The 17,809-nt window shown below is 41.2% G+C and overlaps 1 protein-coding gene across 1 annotated transcript; it reads left to right on the plus strand.

Moving 5' to 3' along the window:
• Nucleotides 1-2,440: 2,440 nt before the first annotated feature.
• LOC142187003 (vomeronasal type-2 receptor 26-like) lies at nucleotides 2,441-16,960 on the plus strand. Its single transcript, XM_075261436.1, has 3 exons — nucleotides 2,441-2,617; nucleotides 7,392-7,515; nucleotides 16,053-16,960. The coding sequence occupies exons 1-3, from the start codon at nucleotides 2,441-2,443 to the stop codon at nucleotides 16,958-16,960; spliced, it is 1,209 nt and encodes a 402-aa protein (XP_075117537.1).
• Nucleotides 16,961-17,809: the final 849 nt, after the last annotated feature.

Genomic DNA, 17,809 nt, shown 5'->3' on the forward strand with positions numbered 1-17,809 from the left:
GCAGCACAAGGCTCCCTCCCTAGGAGGTACTGTTGTACAGATTCTCTATGTGTGTGTACTACTTTGTAATTGCTCTTTTTATGCTATACTTGATACTAACACAAGGGGGAGTAGGTCTTCCGGCCTCTTATAGGGGTCAAAGCTGTTAGGTAATTAAAAATTCCACCTGTCCTAACAGCTCATTAGGGGCAGAAATACCCCAGTTGTGCTGCTGTTTGGGCTAAGGGAAAACAGATTATCATTCATAATCCTTCTTTCTTTACTTTGGTTTATTAATTATGCAAAAATGCTGTTATTTGTTGCAGCTTTGTCCATATTTGTTATTTATCTAGGTGGAAGTCGGAGTTTTGCTTCCTTTGCTTTATATTTTTATAGATGAGCTCAGCTTGGACTGATGGTTTTATATAGATTAGTGGTGAATGTAAGGGGGCATTCACACGGAGTAACGCCGGGCGTGTATCACAGCCGTACACGCCGGCGTTACGGCAGACTGCCGAACACTTCCCATTCACTTCAATGGGAGCGCTCGTAAACGCCACTGTTACTAGCGCTCCCATTGAAGTGAATGGGAAGTGTTCGGCAGTCTGCCGTAACGCCGGCGTGTACGGCTGTGATACATGCCCGGCGTTACTCCGTGTGAATGTCCCCTTATGCTGCGTTGTGAAGTCTAAGATGCAGTAACAAGTAGTGACACAAGATAAAACAACCAATAGGAAGAGATAGAAAAGTGTCCGGAGATTCACCAGATTTATCACCAGCCTGATCTACTGTGAGAATATTATAGACTGCCTGGTCTAAGGTCACACTGTGTGAATATTACACAGGATTAGTAACTCTGCCCCAATGCTTTCTGTTCTCTTGTGTCTTGTACAGATCAGCTATGGAGCCACCGACCCCTCATTATCTGATCGACTCCTCTATCCACATGTTTTCCGGACAGTCCAAAATAGCCACATCCACAATATGGTGGTCACCGAACTGTTGGAGCACTTTGGCTGGACCTGGGTTGGGATTTTAGTATCAGATGATGATAATGGAGAGAAAGAACTGCAGATACTGAGAAAGTCCATGAGAGAGCGCGGGATCTGTGTGGCCTACATCGTAAAATATACATATTATGCATATAAGACTATAGAATATAATGATCAGATGTTACAGGTATTACACAATCCACAAGTCCGGGTCATTATACTGTGCGGGACCTTCACTTATACGTTACCTCATATGATACGGAATTCTGAATTTGTATTTCTGGATAAGACTTTCGTCCTTCCACCATCCATGGCCTTTAGTTCTGTCAGTACTGACAATTGGTATCCAGAATTTAATAGAAGTCTAGTCGTGGAGTTTTCATCACAATCTTTTCAAGGAATAGAAGATTTTGTGCAAAACTACAGGAGATTCCCCAATATATTCAATATAGAAATGTTCTGGGAAGATTTGGATTCAATGGCAAAAGATGAGGAGAGAAATTCCTTTATTTGTATTAATTTCATATGTGAAGAAAATAATTATAGTTATCAGTATATTCTGCCAAGTATCAGATATTACCTCTCATCGGGCGTCTCTCCAAGACTGTACGAGGCTGTAGAAGTCCTGGCCAAAGCTCTCCATGAAATGTTCTTATATATAAAAGACAAATATCCAGAAAATCCAATAACCGGGCTTACCCAATACACACAGAAGTTACAGCGCCACCTACAGAGGATGAAGAGTCCACTGGACCCAATGAGACCTTCCTATTACTTTAATGAGCGGGGGGAAGCCGTACATGGATATAAGATAATATACAGGATATATATACATGAGGTCACACATAAGGACATACGTGAGGACATAGTAGGAAATGTTACCCCATGGGCTGTCAGTGGTCAGAAGCTTTATATAAATACCTCGTCTATAACCTGGAGACACATACAGGAGGTGAGAAGCCTTCCATTATACATGTGACTATGTAACGCTTCTGTCTGCCCTTATACATCATTATATACTGCAGGTTATATATAGAATTCCTCTAGAGGCGGAGCTTGATCACTACACAAGATGGCTGCTTGATCAAAGAGCTCCCATTTTACCGCCTGGAGAATAAGTTTACTTTGTGTCCACATACCTCTGCCATGGTCAAGACTCTGAAGGATAGGACAGTGGACAGACCGGAGACCCCAAAGTCCAAGACAGAATTAGGTGAATTGGAGAAATTCCTCAGCAAGAAGGCGCTGATGTCTCCTGCGCACCTTTACAATATGGCACCACCGCTTCCAGCTCTAGAAGACTATGAAGGCCTAGATGACTCTGACCCAGATATTGTCAGTGGAGGCACAGAAACAGCTGAATCCTGTGACTCTATCCCTATCTCCTGTTCCTTCCTAAAGCGGGCCCTATCTCAAGTGATTGCCCGGTGAAGTGGGAGTTGGGAGACATAAAGGCAGAGGTAGGCGAGATGGAAGTGCAGTTAGATACAGTTGAAAGCATCCAGTCCGCCATTATTACTTTCTGTAAAGCAACGGAAACTCACTGTAAACAATTCAATGCACTTAATATGGTACTAGAAAAGATAGAGGACCAAGAAAATCGAGAGAGACGCAAGAATGTTCACTGTCATGGCATCCCAGAAAGAGTACCTCACCAAGACTTGCCGCAACAAAGAACAGAAGACAAATTCTGGAGATGTGGAGAGAGAGGATGCACACTTGGCCATATTTTTTGGACTTCCAAAGCAATTTTGCATTTTTGGACCCAGGTAGAAGCAATTCTACATCAGGTCCGCTCCCCAAATATTACCGTGACCCCTGACATCAGTTTTACTGTGGCTACCTAGTGGGACTTGTTTTCTGGCCAAAAGCAATCTCACTGCCTTGTTGGTCCAGGTGGCTAAATTGCTGATCCCATTGCTTTGGCTTGAAAAAGAGCCTCCCTCTGTATCTGAATGGACTCTCAAAGTGGATGACATAGCTAGACGTGAGGAATTACATAGCTTGGAACTGTGTAAAAACACTAATCCATGTAGATATCTGGGGCCCATGGTTCACCTTCAGGACACAATATAAATTCAACTAATGGAATACCTGGCAACCAGGTTACCCAACACTAATTCACTATACCACCCTTCATATCGCTTGTCAAGATCTCTCTCTTTTCAGTCCCACCAGGCCAGATAGACTGCTTACCGGTTGTTTTTACACCCAAGTCTTCTCTAACCTGCCGTATGCTTGGAGCAGTAGCCATGGACCCCTCCTTCTTAGAGATGTGCGAACACTAAAATGTTCGAGGTTCGAAATCCGATTCAAACAGCCGCACGCTGTTCGAATATTCGAACGGGTTTCGAACCCCATTATAGTCTATGGGGGGAAATGCTCGTTTCAGGGGTACGCAACATTCGATCAAATTCTACTTACCAAGTCTATGAGTGAGGGTCGGGCTGGATTCTTCTCCATGCGCAGCGTCCCCACGTCCTCTTCCGGCCTTGAATTCACTCTGCTAGGCATCGGGCCTGGACAGAGCCGACTGCGCATGCCCGTGCTACAAGAAAATGGCCGCTTACAGTGTAAGCGGCCATTTTCTTGTAGCGCGGACATGCGCAATCAGCTCTGTCAGGCCCGATGCCTTACATTTTATGCTCCCCTCTTAACACTTAATCTTGTTTGACTATTGTTGCACATTGTTGGTGCTATTCTGCTACAATATATCTTGTACTATGTACTTTGTTACTGTAATGTCTCTGTCTGTTCAGGTCTCTGCGCTACCCTTCGCTCTTACACTTTGGCACAGGAGGCATGTTCTTTGCATATTGTATTTCGACCATACCCATTTCCTGCACCTTTTTCCTTCTGTTCATGAAATGGTTAATTCCAGCCTTGCCTGTGTGATTGACAGACTGTCTTCCAATCAAGCCCAGGGTGGGTCTTTGGCTTCCTATATACAGGCCATCAGGCACACTTTCTTCTTGGCTATTGTGACTCTGTCCTTAGACTTTGTCCCTGCTAAGCTCCACTTTCTGTTACTATTGTATTACTGATCTCTGACCCGTGGCTTTCCTTTTGACTATTCTCTTAGATTTTGATTCTGTACTGTGTTGCTCGACTGTTACTGGACCCTTGGCTAGCTGACCTCCCTTTGTTATTGTTTGTTTCGTCTGCGTTCTGTGTCACATATATAGTAACTAGCTGGTACCCGCGACTTCGTCTGCGGTGATTGTAGAAGTGGGTATATACAGGCGCGGGTAAGGTTTTCGTACTGTGTATAAGGTATGGGATATGAAATGTAACTGTGTATCTTGTTTTTGCTGTAATTCTGAGAGCACATGATACTTTTGTGCTGAATGTAATTTGTAGTTCAGCTGCTATACGGTGTTGGTATAAACTGTACATAGTGTCTTTGGGACAGAGGTATTTCAGGTTAATATACTTCGATATACGACATTGTATGGTTTGTTATTTTCCGCCAGTACATGTAAGTTTTGGGCACAGGATACTCTCGAGCAGCCACATAAAGTCTGGCCCTGTGCATGACATTTTAGTAACTCCATGCGCCTCTTAGTAATAGCAATTAACCCCATCATGTCCCTCACATTAATCCTTGTGTAAGAGTTACTGATATGTGAGAGACTTGGAGGTAATAGTTAAGTATCTTCATTATTGAGGTTTATTAGTAACCCTTATATGGGACCCACAGGGGTTAATATGAGGGACATGATGGGGTTTATTTCTATTAATATGAGGCACACAGGGGTTAATATGAGGGACATGATGGGGTTTATTCCTAATAATTTGAGGCACACAGGGGTTAATATGAGGGACATGATGGGGTTTATTCCTAATAATGTGAGGCACACAGGGGTTAATATGAGGGACATGATGGGGTTTATTCCTATTAATGTGAGGCACACAGGGGTTAATATGAGGGACATGATGGGGGTTATTCCTATTAATGTGAGGCACATGGAGTTACTAAGACTAAACTAATAACCCCAAATGCCGGACATTAATGAGAACAGTAATCCTATGTACCTTTGTGTTTTTCAGTGTCACTTTGCTAGCAGATTCCTCTTCTCCTCGGGGAATGTTAGGAGGATGCAGACCACTATAGCAGGCACAGACCTGAGCGATTAAGCTCCACCCCCTGGGTTTCCTGCACCCCTCTCAAAGGGGAGTGTCCTTATGCCTGAGCTCTAGCAGCCCACTGAAGAGACTCGGACTTCATTTAACTCTTGCAGGTCCTGGGCTGCTGGTGTGCCAGTGAAATATGGCAGGAGTGCCACTCTTGGCATGCTGACCTCTGCTGTAGAGGGTAATATGAATTTTGTGGCTTGCTATGGTCCAAAGTGTGTGAGATTGCAGAAATAGTGATGTGAGTTTGGGTTTTGTGGGGGTCCTGGGAAAAACGTATGTGTGCTATTGTGACGAAAAGTAGCCTATTGCGCAATCGAGTGTAGTGACTATGTTTGTGGAAAATTTCAGCCAAATCGTATGGTCGAAAGTGTGTGAGATTGCAGAAATAGTGATGTGAGTTTGGGTTTTGTGGGGGTCCTGGGAAAAACGTATGTGCGCTATTGTGACGAAAAGTAGCCTATTGCGCAATCGAGTGTAGTGACTATGTTTGTGGAAAATTTCAGCCAAATAGGTGGAGCGGGTTTTGCGTGATTGAGGAACAAACATCTAAACATCCAAACATCCAAACACACAAACCCACAAACATCCAAACTCACAAACTTTCACCTTTATAATATTAATAGGATATAGGAATGGCAAGTTGGAAGGGACAGCGGGACTGTCTACTGTGCCCCTGACCCCAGAGTTCACCAGCAGCTACTGGGGAATTGCTCTGCTAGCAACTCCTTTAAAATTACCTTGAATAAAAAGAGAATTTGAAAGAAAAAATTACTCTACATCAGCTGTTCAGTTACTTGGCACTTACGTTATTGGGCATTAGTTACATTTTGCAGTATTTTAAGAACAAGTATATAAAGTATCTAAGAAGTATATAAATCCCCCAAACAGCATCTTTAGTTCTAATTTCACAGAGGAGCAGCTGACACTAACCAGCCAAGAAATACTAAAACTTGACTTTTATTAATATATATTAAAACCACACACAACACCCTACGAGGTGTACAACATTCTTGTGAGAAGAAAAACAGGAGTGATCTGTCTCTGATAATGTCTCTAGAGACTAATATTACCCTCACTCCCTCAAAAAGCAATATAGTGTCCAATCTCTCAAGGCTGCCACAACGGGACCTTGTACGTAGGCTCAGCGAGTACACCCCTCCTCCGCTCTGAGGTTACTGGCCTAACGCCACGCCAACAGAGAGGAAGCAAGGACTCAATGGCCAGGTCTCCTATTCAGACAACCAGCAAGACTGAACCACCATACTAACCAATAGCAACTGACCCTACGCATTTCCTCCTTTGTAAGACTCATCAGGGGTCATAAAACACTTTTCCTCACAACTGAAAGCAGTAACAACTGCTATTGTGATACAGCGGTGTGATAAACTGACCGCCCGCAGGACCGCCGCTCCACATTCAGAGGTCATTTTGCAGGATTTTTGTGAATTACAGTCTAATAAAGTCATAACAGTAAAAAACTGGTCAAAATACAAAAATAGAAGAACTATAAGTATATAAATCCCAAAAACATCATCTATACTGCTATATATACAAAAGAGGAACAACAAACTACAGTGGAGATGAGCGATTCATCATGACACCAACCAAATTCATTCCAAAATTCCCAACTTTTTGATTACAGAATTTGTGGGATTCATTTTGTGCAATTCTAATAAAATGACGTCTGCCAGAGAGAGAGGAGCCCATGACCTGGAGCGGAGAGCGGGCTATATTCCCCATAATGGTACGAGGGCAGCCGAGAGAATTTATGGAGACAGAAAGACAATGGCATTGCTGTCAGAGCTGCCGCATCACTATCACATGTCTCACATTCTATCACATTGTATCCAAGTGAAGTGACAATTAGTGACACAGACATCTCATTATCTTACAGAGATTGCCGACCTAAATTAGAAAATATTCTGTGACAAACCAAAATGTATTCCCCTTTATACCATTTCTTATATTTCAGCTGAATCTGTGTCACAGTGACAATTTAATGACACATAAGACTATAGGAGTGTGAGGTCACTGATGATGTCATCATCATGGCTATAATGTAAAAAGTCCAACCATGAACGCTGCCAATTTACAAGGATAGAAATCACATCAGACCGGGAATATTGGAGCAAACACTCACACTGATGTAACAAGGGATGGAGGAAAAACAACAAACTCCATATCTCATTCACTGAGCTGGGGACACCTACTATAGTCCACCCTCTGAGATCATACATGGACATTCTGTGTCACTCCAGTAAAGGTTCTTGTCTTCTCCTTCAGGTCCCAGTATCCCGCTGCTCAGAGCCATGTTTACCTGGAAGCAGGAAGAAGGCAAGAGAAACAATTCACACCTGCTGCTATGACTGCGTGCCATGTTCAGAAGGAGAGATCTCCAATATAACCGGTATATGATAGGAGTAGTAGTACTGTCTTACCAGTGTGATGATGTTCTAGTAGTAGCAGCAGAACTGTCTTACCAGTGTATGATGTTCTAGTAGGAGTAGTAGTACTGTCTTACCAGTGTGATGATGTTCTAGTAGGAGTAGTAGTACTGTCTTACCAGTGTGATGATGTTCTAGTAGGAGTAGTAGTAGTACTGTCTTACCAGTGTGATGATGTTCTAGTAGGAGTAGTAGTACTGTCTTACCAGTGTGATGATGTTCTAGTAGGAGTAGTAGTGCTGTCTTACCAGTGTATGATGTACTAGTAGGAGTAGTAGTACTGTCTTACCAGTGTGATGATGTTCTAGTAGGAGTAGTAGTACTGTCTTACCAGTGTATGATGTTCTAGTAGGAGTAGTAGTACTGTCTTACCAGTGTGATGATGTTCTAGTAGGAGTAGTAGTAGTACTGTCTTACCAGTGTGATGATGTTCTAGTAGGAGTAGTAGTACTGTCTTACCAGTGTGATGATGTTCTAGTAGGAGTAGTAGTACTGTCTTACCAGTGTGATGATGTTCTAGTAGGAGTAGTAGTAGTACTGTCTTACCAGTGTGATGATGTTCTAGTAGGAGTAGTAGTACTGTCTTACCAGTGTGATGATGTTCTAGTAGGAGTAGTAGTACTGTCTTACCAGTGTGATGATGTTCTAGTAGTAGTAGTAGTACTGTCTTACCAGTGTGATTATGTTCTAGTAGGAGTAGTAGTACTGTCTTACCAGTGTGATTATGTTCTAGTAGGAGTAGTAGTACTGTCTTACCAGTGTATGATGTTCTAGTAGGAGTAGTAGTACTGTCTTACCAGTGTGATGATGTTCTAGTAGGAGTAGTAGTACTGTCTTACCAGTGTGATGATGTTCTAGTAGTAGTAGTAGTACTGTCTTACCAGTGTGATTATGTTCTAGTAGGAGTAGTAGTACTGTCTTACCAGTGTGATTATGTTCTAGTAGGAGTAGTAGTACTGTCTTACCAGTGTATGATGCTCTAGTAGGAGTAGAAGTACTGTCTTACCAGTGTATGATGTTCTAGTAGGAGTAGTAGTACTGTCTTACCAGTGTGATGATGTTCTAGTAGGAGTAGTAGTACTGTCTTACCAGTGTATGATGTTCTAGTAGGAGTAGTAGTACTGTCTTACCAGTGTATGATGTTCTAGTAGGAGTAGAAGTACTGTCTTACCAGTGTGATGATGTTCTAGTAGGAGTAGTAGTACTGTCTTACCAGTGTATGATTTTCTAGTAGGAGTAGTAGTACTGTCTTACCAGTGTGATGATGTTCTAGTAGGAGTAGTAGTACTGTCTTACCAGTGTAGGTGATGTTCTAGTAGGAGTAGTAATACTGTCTTACCAGTGTATGATGTTCTAGTAGGAGTAGTAGCGCTGTCTTACCAGTGTAGGTGATGTTCTAGTAGGAGTAGTAGTACTGTCTTACCAGTGTGATGATGTTCTAGTAGCAGTAGTAGTACTGTCTTACCAGTGTGATGATGTTCTAGTAGGAGTAGGAGTACTGTCTTACCAGTGTGATGATGCTCTAGTAGGAGTAGTAGTACTGTCTTACCAGTGTGATGATGTTCTAGTAGGAGTAGTAGTACTGTCTTACCAGTGTGATGATGTTCTAGTAGGAGTAGTAGTACTGTCTTACCAGTGTAGATGATGTTCTAGTAGGAGTAGTAGTACTGTCTTACCAGTGTGATGATGTTCTAGTAGGAGTAGTAGTACTGTCTTACCAGTGTGATGATGCTCTAGTAGGAGTAGTAGTACTGTGTTACCAGTGTGATGATGTTCTAGTAGGAGTAGTAGTACTGTCTTACCAGTGTGATGATGTTCTAGTAGGAGTAGTAGTACTGTCTTACCAGTGTGATGATGTTCGAGAAGGAGTAGTAGTACTTTCTTACCTTGTGATGATGGTCTAGTAGGAGTAGTAGTACTGTCTTACCAGTGTGATGATGTTCTAGTAGGAGTAGTAGTACTGTCTTACCAGTGTACATGATGGTCTAGTAGGAGTAGAAGTACTGTCTTACCAGTGTGATGATGTTCTAGTAGGAGTAGTAGTACTATCTTACCAGTGTGATGATGTTCTAGTAGTAGTAGTAGTAGTAGTAGTAGTAGTAGGAGTAGTAGTACTGTCTTACAAGTGTGATGATGTTCTAGTAGGAGTAGTAGTACTGTCTTACCAGTGTGATGATGATGTTCTACTAGGAGTAGTAGTACTGTCTTACCAGTGTGATGGTGTTCTAGTAGGAGTAGTAGTACTGTCTTACCGTGTGATGATGTTCTAGTAGGAGTAGTAGTACTGTCTTACCAGTGTGTTGATGTTCTAGTAGGAGTAGTAGTACCGTCTTACCGTGTGATGATGTTCTAGTAAAGTAGTAGTACTGTCTTACCAGTGTGATGATGTTCTAGTAGGAGTAGTAGTACTGTCTTACCAGTGTGATGATGTTCTAGTAGGAGTAGTAGTACTGTCTTACCAGTGTGATGATGTTCTAGTAGGAGTAGTAGTACTGTCTTACCAGTGTGATGATGTTCTAGTAGGAGTAGTAGTACTGTCTTACCAGTGTGATGGTGTTCTAGTAGGAGTAGTAGTACTGTCTTACCGTGTGATGATGTTCTAGTAGGAGTAGTAGTACTGTCTTACCAGTGTGATGATGTTCTAGTAGGAGTAGTAGTACTGTCTTACCAGTGTGATGATGTTCTAGTAGGAGTAGTAGTACCGTCTTACTGTGTGATGATGTTCTAGTAGGAGTAGTAGTACTGTCTTACCAGTGTGATGATGTTCTAGTAGGAGTAGTAGTACTGTCTTACCGTGTGATGATGTTCTAGTAGGAGTAGTAGTACTGTCTTACCAGTGTGATGATGTTCTAGTAGGAGTAGTAGTACTGTCTTACCAGTGTGATGATGTTCTAGTAGGAGTAGTAGTACCGTCTTACCGTGTGATGATGTTCTAGTAGGAGTAGTAGTACTGTCTTACCAGTGTGATGATGTTCTAGTAGGAGTAGTAGTACTTTCTTACCGTGTGATGATGTTCTAGTAGGAGTAGTAGTACTGTCTTACCAGTATGATGATGTTCTAGTAGGAGTAGTAGTAGTACTGTCTTACCAGTGTGATGATGTTCTAGTAGGAGTAGTAGTACTGTCTTACCAGTGTGATGATGTTCTAGTAGTAGTAGTAGTACTGTCTTACCAGTGTGATGATGTTCTAGTAGGAATAGTAGTACTGTCTTACTGTGTGATGATGTTCTAGTAGGAGTAGTAGTACTTTCTTACCTTGTGATGATGTTCTAGTAGGAGTAGTAGTACTGTCTTACCATTGTAGATGATGACAATGATTTTCTAGAGATATATTTTACATTTTCTTCTTATGAAAAATGATGGAGAATAGTACTCTTACCAGTGTACATGATGGTCTAGTAGGAGTAGTAGTACTGTCTTACCAGTGTACATGATGGTCTAGTAGGAGTAGAAGTACTGTCTTACCAGTGTGATGATGCTCTAGTAGGAGTAGTAGTACTGTCTTACCAGTGTGATGATGGTCTAGTAGGAGTAGTAGTACTGTCTTACCAGTGTGATGATGCTCTAGTAGGAGTAGTAGTACTGTCTTACCAGTGTGATGATGTTCTAGTAGGAGTAGTAGTACTGTCTTACCAGTGTGATGATGTACTAGTAGGAGTAGTAGTACTGTCTTACCAGTGTGATGATCGTCTAGTAGGAGTAGTAGTACTGTCTTACCAGTGTGATGATGTTCTAGTAGGAGTAGTAGTACTGTCTTACCAGTGTGATGATGTTCTAGTAGGAGTAGTAGTACTGTCTTACCAGTGTGATGATGCTCTAGTAGGAGTAGTAGTACTTTCTTACCAGTGTGATGATGGTCTAGTAGGAGTAGTAGTACTGTCTTACCAGTGTGATGATGGTCTAGTAGGAGTAGTAGTACTGTCTTACCAGTGTGATGATTGTCTAGTAGGAGTAGTAGTACTGTCTTACCAGTATGATGATGTTCTAGTAGGAGTAGTAGTAGTACTGTCTTACCAGTGTGATGATGGTCTAGTAGGAGTAGTAGTACTGTCTTACCAGTGTGATGATGTTCTAGTAGGAGTAGTAGTACTTTCTTACCGTGTGATGATGTTCTAGTAGGAATAGTAGTACTGTCTTACCGTGTGATGATGTTCTAGTAGGAGTAGTAGTACTGTCTTACCAGTGTGATGATGTTGTAGTAGGAGTAGTAGTACTGTCTTACCATTGTAGATGATGACAATGATTTTCTAGAGATATATTTTACATTTTCTTCTTATGAAAAATGATGGAGAATAGTACTGTCTTACCAGTGTACATGATGGTCTAGTAGGAGTAGTAGTACTGTCTTACCAGTGTACATGATGGTCTAGTAGGAGTAGTAGTACTGTCTTACCAGTGTGATGATGTACTAGTAGGAGTAGTAGTACTGTCTTACCAGTGTGATGATGTACTAGTAGGAGTAGTAGTACTGTCTTACCAGTGTGATGATGGTCTAGTAGGAGTAGTAGTACTGTCTTACCATTGTGATGATGTTCTAGTAGGAGTAGTAGTACTGTCTTACCAGTGTGATGATGTTCTAGTAGGAGTAGTAGTACTGACTTACCAGTGTGATGATGTTCTAGTAGGTGTAGTAGTACTGTCTTACCAGTGTGATGATGTTCTAGTAGGTGTAGTAGTACTGTCTTACCAGTATGATGATGTTCTAGTAGGAGTAGTAGTAGTACTGTCTTACCAGTGTGATGATGGTCTAGTAGGAGTAGTAGTACTGTCTTACCAGTGTGATGATGTTCTAGTAGGAGTAGTAGTACTTTCTTACCGTGTGATGATGTTCTAGTAGGAATAGTAGTACTGTCTTACCATTGTAGATGATGACAATGATTTTCTAGAGATATATTTTACATTTTCTTCTTATGAAAAATGATGGAGAATAGTACTGTCTTACCAGTGTACATGATGGTCTAGTAGGAGTAGTAGTACTGTCTTACCAGTGTACATGATGGTCTAGTAGGAGTAGTAGTACTGTCTTACCAGTGTGATGATAGTCTAGTAGGAGTAGTAGTACTGTCTTACCAGTGTGATGATGTACTAGTAGGAGTAGTAGTACTGTCTTACCAATGTACATGATGGTCTAGTAGGAGTAGTAGTACTGTCTTACCAGTGTGATGATGGTCTAGTAGGAGTAGTAGTACTGTCTTACCAGTGTGATGATGTTCTAGTAGGAGTAGTAGTACTGTCTTACCAGTGTGATGGTGTTCTAGTAGGAGTAGTAATACTGTCTTACCGTGTGATGATGTTCTAGTAGTAGTAGTAGTACTGTCTTGCCAGTGTTATGATGTTCTAGTAGTAATAGTAGTACTGTCTTACCGTGTGATGATGTTCTAGTAGTAGTAGTAGTACTGTCTTGCCAGTGTGGTGATGTTCTAGTAGTAGTAGTAGTACTGTCTTACCAGTGTGATGATGTTCTAGTAGGAGTAGTAGTACTTTCTTACCAGTCTGATGATGTTCTAGTAGGAGTAGTAGTACTGTCTTACCAGTCTGATGATGTTCTAGTAGGAGTAGTAGTACTGTCTTACCAGTGTGATGATGTTCTAGTAGGAGTAGTAGTACTGTCTTACCAGTGTGATGATGTTCTAGTAGGAGTAGTAGTACTGTCTTACCATTGTGATGATGTTCTAGTAGGAGTAGTAGTACTGTCTTACCAGTGTGATGATGGTCTAGTAGGAGTAGTAGTACTGTCTTACCATTGTGATGATGTTCTAGTAGGAGTAGTAGTACTGTCTTACCAGTCTGATGATGTTCTAGTAGGAGTAGAAGTACTGTCTTACCAGTGTGATGATGTTCTAGTAGGAGTAGTAGTACTGTCTTACCAGTGTGATGATGCTATAGTAGGTGTAGTAGTACTGTCTTACCAGTGTATGATGTTCTAGTAGGAGTAGTAGTACTGTCTTACCAGTGTGATGATGTTCTAGTAGGAGTAGAAGTACTGTCTTACCAGTGTGATGATGTTCTAGTAGGAGTAGTAGTACTGTCTTACCATTGTAGATGATGACAATGATTTTCTAGAGATGTATTTTACATTTTCTTCTTATGAAAAATCATGGAGAATAAAATCCAGATCCATAATGCAGATGTTTTCATCCTCAGCTCAGCTTTATTAAGGACTACAATATAATATGGAACCAATCTGAAACAACATTACAACTTTCTAGATTAACCTGTAACAAGCTTCACATCCTATTACAATAGAGGATAGACATCTTGTGACATAATATAAAAATATCTAAGGGGCCACACGGTGGCTCAGTGGTTAGCACTGCAGCCTTGCAGCACTGGAGTCTTTGGTTCAAATCCCACCAAGGGCAAAAAGCCATCTGCAAGGAGTTTGTATGTTCTCCCCATGTTTGCGTGGATTTCCATCCCATACTCCAAAAAAGACATACTGATAGGGAAAAAATGTACATTGTGAGCCCTACGTGGGCTCACAATCTACATTAAAAAAATAAAATAAAAATATCTTGTTGTTTTGAACGGCTGGTCATCTCATGATACACATATCTGGACATCTCATGATACGCATATCTGGACATCTCATGATACGCATATCTGGACATCTCATGATACGCATATCTGGACATCTCATGATACGCATATCTGGACATCTCATGATACACATATCTGGTCATCTCATTATACGCATATCTGGACATCTCATGATACGCATATCTGGTCATCTCATGATACGCATATCTGGACATCTCATGATACGCATATCTGGTCATCTCATGATACGCATATCTGGACATCTCATGATACGCATATCTGGTCATCTCATTATACGCATATCTGGACATCTCATGATACGCATATCTGGACATCTCATGATACGCATATCTGGACATCTCATGATACGCATATCTGGTCATCTCATGTTACACATATCTGGACATCTCATGATACACATATCTGGTCATCTCATGATACACATATCTGGTCATCTCATGTTACACATATCTGGACATCTCATGATACGCATATCTGGTCATCTCATGTTACACATATCTGGACATCTCATGATACACATATCTGGTCATCTCATGATACACATATCTGGTCATCTCATGTTACACATATCTGGTCATCTCATGATACGCATATCTGGTCATCTCATGATGCGCATATCTGGTCATCTCATGATACACATATCTGGACATCTCATGATACACATATCTGGTCATCTCGTGATACACATATCTGGACATCTCATGATACACATATCTGGTCATCTCATTATACGCATATCTGGACATCTCATGATACGCATATCTGGACATCTCATGATACACATATCTGGTCATCTCATGATACACATATCTGGTCATCTCATGATACACATATCTGGACATCTCATGATACACATATCTGGTCATCTCATGATACACATATCTGGACATCTCATGATACACATATCTGGACATCTCATGATATACATATCTGGTCATCTCATGATACACATATCTGGTCATCTCATGATACACATATCTGGACAAGAAACCGCTGTGGTCTCATGTTTATAAGCATAGGTATTATTTGTTTGGAGTAAAATTGATATAATTTAATATAATTTGGGGTGAGCTCTTTGTTTTTTATCGGGATTACAGGTCCGACCAATAGTAAAGGTAAGGCAGGACACATCTGTATGACCATGTCATCCATTTAACCTCATCCCTGTTATAAGACCATAATGGTGTGAGGGTTAAAATAATAATAATAATAATAATAATAATAATAATAATAATAATTGTTGTTCTTGAAAACTAGTAGAATAGTAGCTCGCTGTGAGCCTGCCAGCCAGACTAGGGCATAGTGATATGGAAGCTGGGAGAAGAAGCAGATGTGCACTGTTACCAGTTCTTGTTGTGTCTGCATGTCGTAAAACTAGGCCCGGAATCGGATCTCCCTGTAAGGGCATGTACTCTGTGACTGGAGTATATCAGACTTCCTATAAGTACCCACTGGATGCTGCAATAAACTGAAACATTTGCTTGAGATACCCTGGCGTCTGAGTCTGTTTTCCGAGTGCTCGCTTGATTATTGTTTTGGCCTACAGCAACATATCCAGGGGTGATTGCCCTCCAACAATGGCTAAGAGTTCTTTGCTTTGTCTTGTCATTGTGACATTCTAGGAATTATAATTATTTAATTTTTTCTCATTGTTCCCATATTGGGACGTTTCCTTCACACTGAGTTGTATGAACATACTTATTAGCTTGTAGTAACTATTTCTGCACCAAGTCTTCCATTATCTTTCTCTCCATTTCCCCATGGGACATAGATAAGATATGTTACCTTTATACGATGTGTCACAGGATTCCATTGATACTAAATATCTAGTTTGGTACATTTACTATTTGTTCCCGCAGGTCCTGAGAGTCCTGACTTGTGTTGTTATCAGACAGATCGGTCCTTTATAATATCTAATATGTTATGAAATCTCCCTACAGATGCCGACAGCTGCAGTAAGTGCCAAAGTGACAAGTGGCCGAATGAGAAGAGAGACCGATGTCTGCCCAAAGTAATGGAATTCATCTCTTACCATAATGACACCATTGCTTCTGTATCTTCCTCCGTCTCGCTCTTCGGATGTCTTGTGACCGGCTCCATATTTAGAATATTTATTTCCTACCGGGACACTCCTATTGTTAGAGCCAATAACCGGAACCTGAGTTATCTCCTCCTGGTCTCCATCATCCTCAGCTTCCTCTCTGTCTTCTTGTTTCTTGGTCGTCCCAGTGATGTCACTTGTAGATTACGTGAAACCAGTTTTGGAGTCTTCTTCTCAGTCGCCGTCTCTTCACTTCTGGCCAAGACTGTTATGGTTTGTGTTGCTTTTAAGTCCACCAAGCCTGGAAGTCCCTGGAGACAATGGCTGAGTGTGAAGCTGCCCTATACCATAGTGTTGTTGTGTTCATCCTTCCAGGTTGTCATCTGTGTTCTGTGGTTGTCTATTTCTCCCCCATTCCAGGACCTGGACACTCAGTCTTATCCTGAGAAGATCATCATTCAGTGTAATGAGGGCTCAGATCTCTGGTTCTACTCCATGTTGGGTTATATGGGGCTCCTGGCCGCTGTCAGCTTTCTTCTGGCTTTCATGGTGAGGACATTACCGGACAGTTTTAATGAGGCCAAGTACATCACCTTCAGCATGCTGCTGTTCTGTAGTGTCTGGATGGCCATGATCCCGGCTTATCTGAGCACCAGAGGGAAATACATGGTGGCCGTGGAGATATTTGCAGTAATGGCTTCCAGTGCTGGACTTTTAGCTTGTGTGTTTTTCCCAAAATGTTTTATTATTTTATTTAGATCTGAAATGAACAGAAAAACTGATCTGTTGGGGAGAAGAAAGGAATGACTGTAATAATAGTAATAAATGATGATGTGTAATGTGCCATGTGGTAACATAATGCCCCTCCCCCACACCACTATTATACACTGTGCTAGGCAGAATATCTCTGTATTATATTCTATTATAAAGCTTTTGCCCCTATACTCCTGAAGATGCTGCTGCAGTGATACATATGGGGGGGGGGGTAATAGTGACTTTTGTGTTGTTGCACTGCGGGGTCACAATCCTTAGTGCTGACCGTCCTGCAGATGATCGCACTACATGTGACGTCACACATTACTCAGCCGGCAATGTGTCAGGACTGAATGAATATACAATATACATAGACAATGTAGCGTTGAGGCTCAGCAGATTCCTACTGAATACAAGAGATATATAGCCACATATAGGTAATAATAGTGGGTGGGGGAGGCTCATTATTTTACCATGTGACATGTTAATAAAGACCGATAATCCTCCCGGCCACCACTAGGGGCAGCTTTATACAATCTCTAATAAGTGATGTCGCCTATAACACTTTCCTGACATCCGCCATAATAGTACAGCACTACCAGGAAGGCAATGCCACGGCGATCCTCAGGGGGTTACTATATATTGGGGTCACAATCACTTTGTCATCCCCTTTTAAAAAAAAAAAAAGATTTAAAAAATTAATATCTAAGTAAAGCCCCTAAAATTACATTTCCCCATGTAAAATATGTTATGTAAGTAATAAAAATAAAACCCCGCACATATTTGGCATCACCGCATCAGTAACAACCTGATCAATAAAACTAAAACATTATTTATTCCACACGATGAACCACGGAAAAAAGACTAAAACGTAAAAAAAAAAAAAAAAAAAAAGGAAATAAT

Source organism: Leptodactylus fuscus, chromosome 1 (assembly GCF_031893055.1).
Source record: "Leptodactylus fuscus isolate aLepFus1 chromosome 1, aLepFus1.hap2, whole genome shotgun sequence".
NCBI lineage: Eukaryota > Metazoa > Chordata > Amphibia > Anura > Leptodactylidae > Leptodactylus > Leptodactylus fuscus.

Bases quoted from the DNA above. Each gene is read 5' to 3' on its own strand.
- LOC142187003 (XM_075261436.1), top strand. From the start codon at position 2,441: ATGGAAGTGCAGTTAGATACAGTTGAAAGCATCCAGTCCGCCATTATT. The intron at 2,618-7,391 runs GTACCTCACCAA...CTTCTCCTTCAG, and splicing joins GTCATGGCATCCCAGAAAGA to GTCCCAGTATCCCGCTGCTC. The intron at 7,516-16,052 runs GTATATGATAGG...ATCTCCCTACAG, and splicing joins AGAGATCTCCAATATAACCG to ATGCCGACAGCTGCAGTAAG.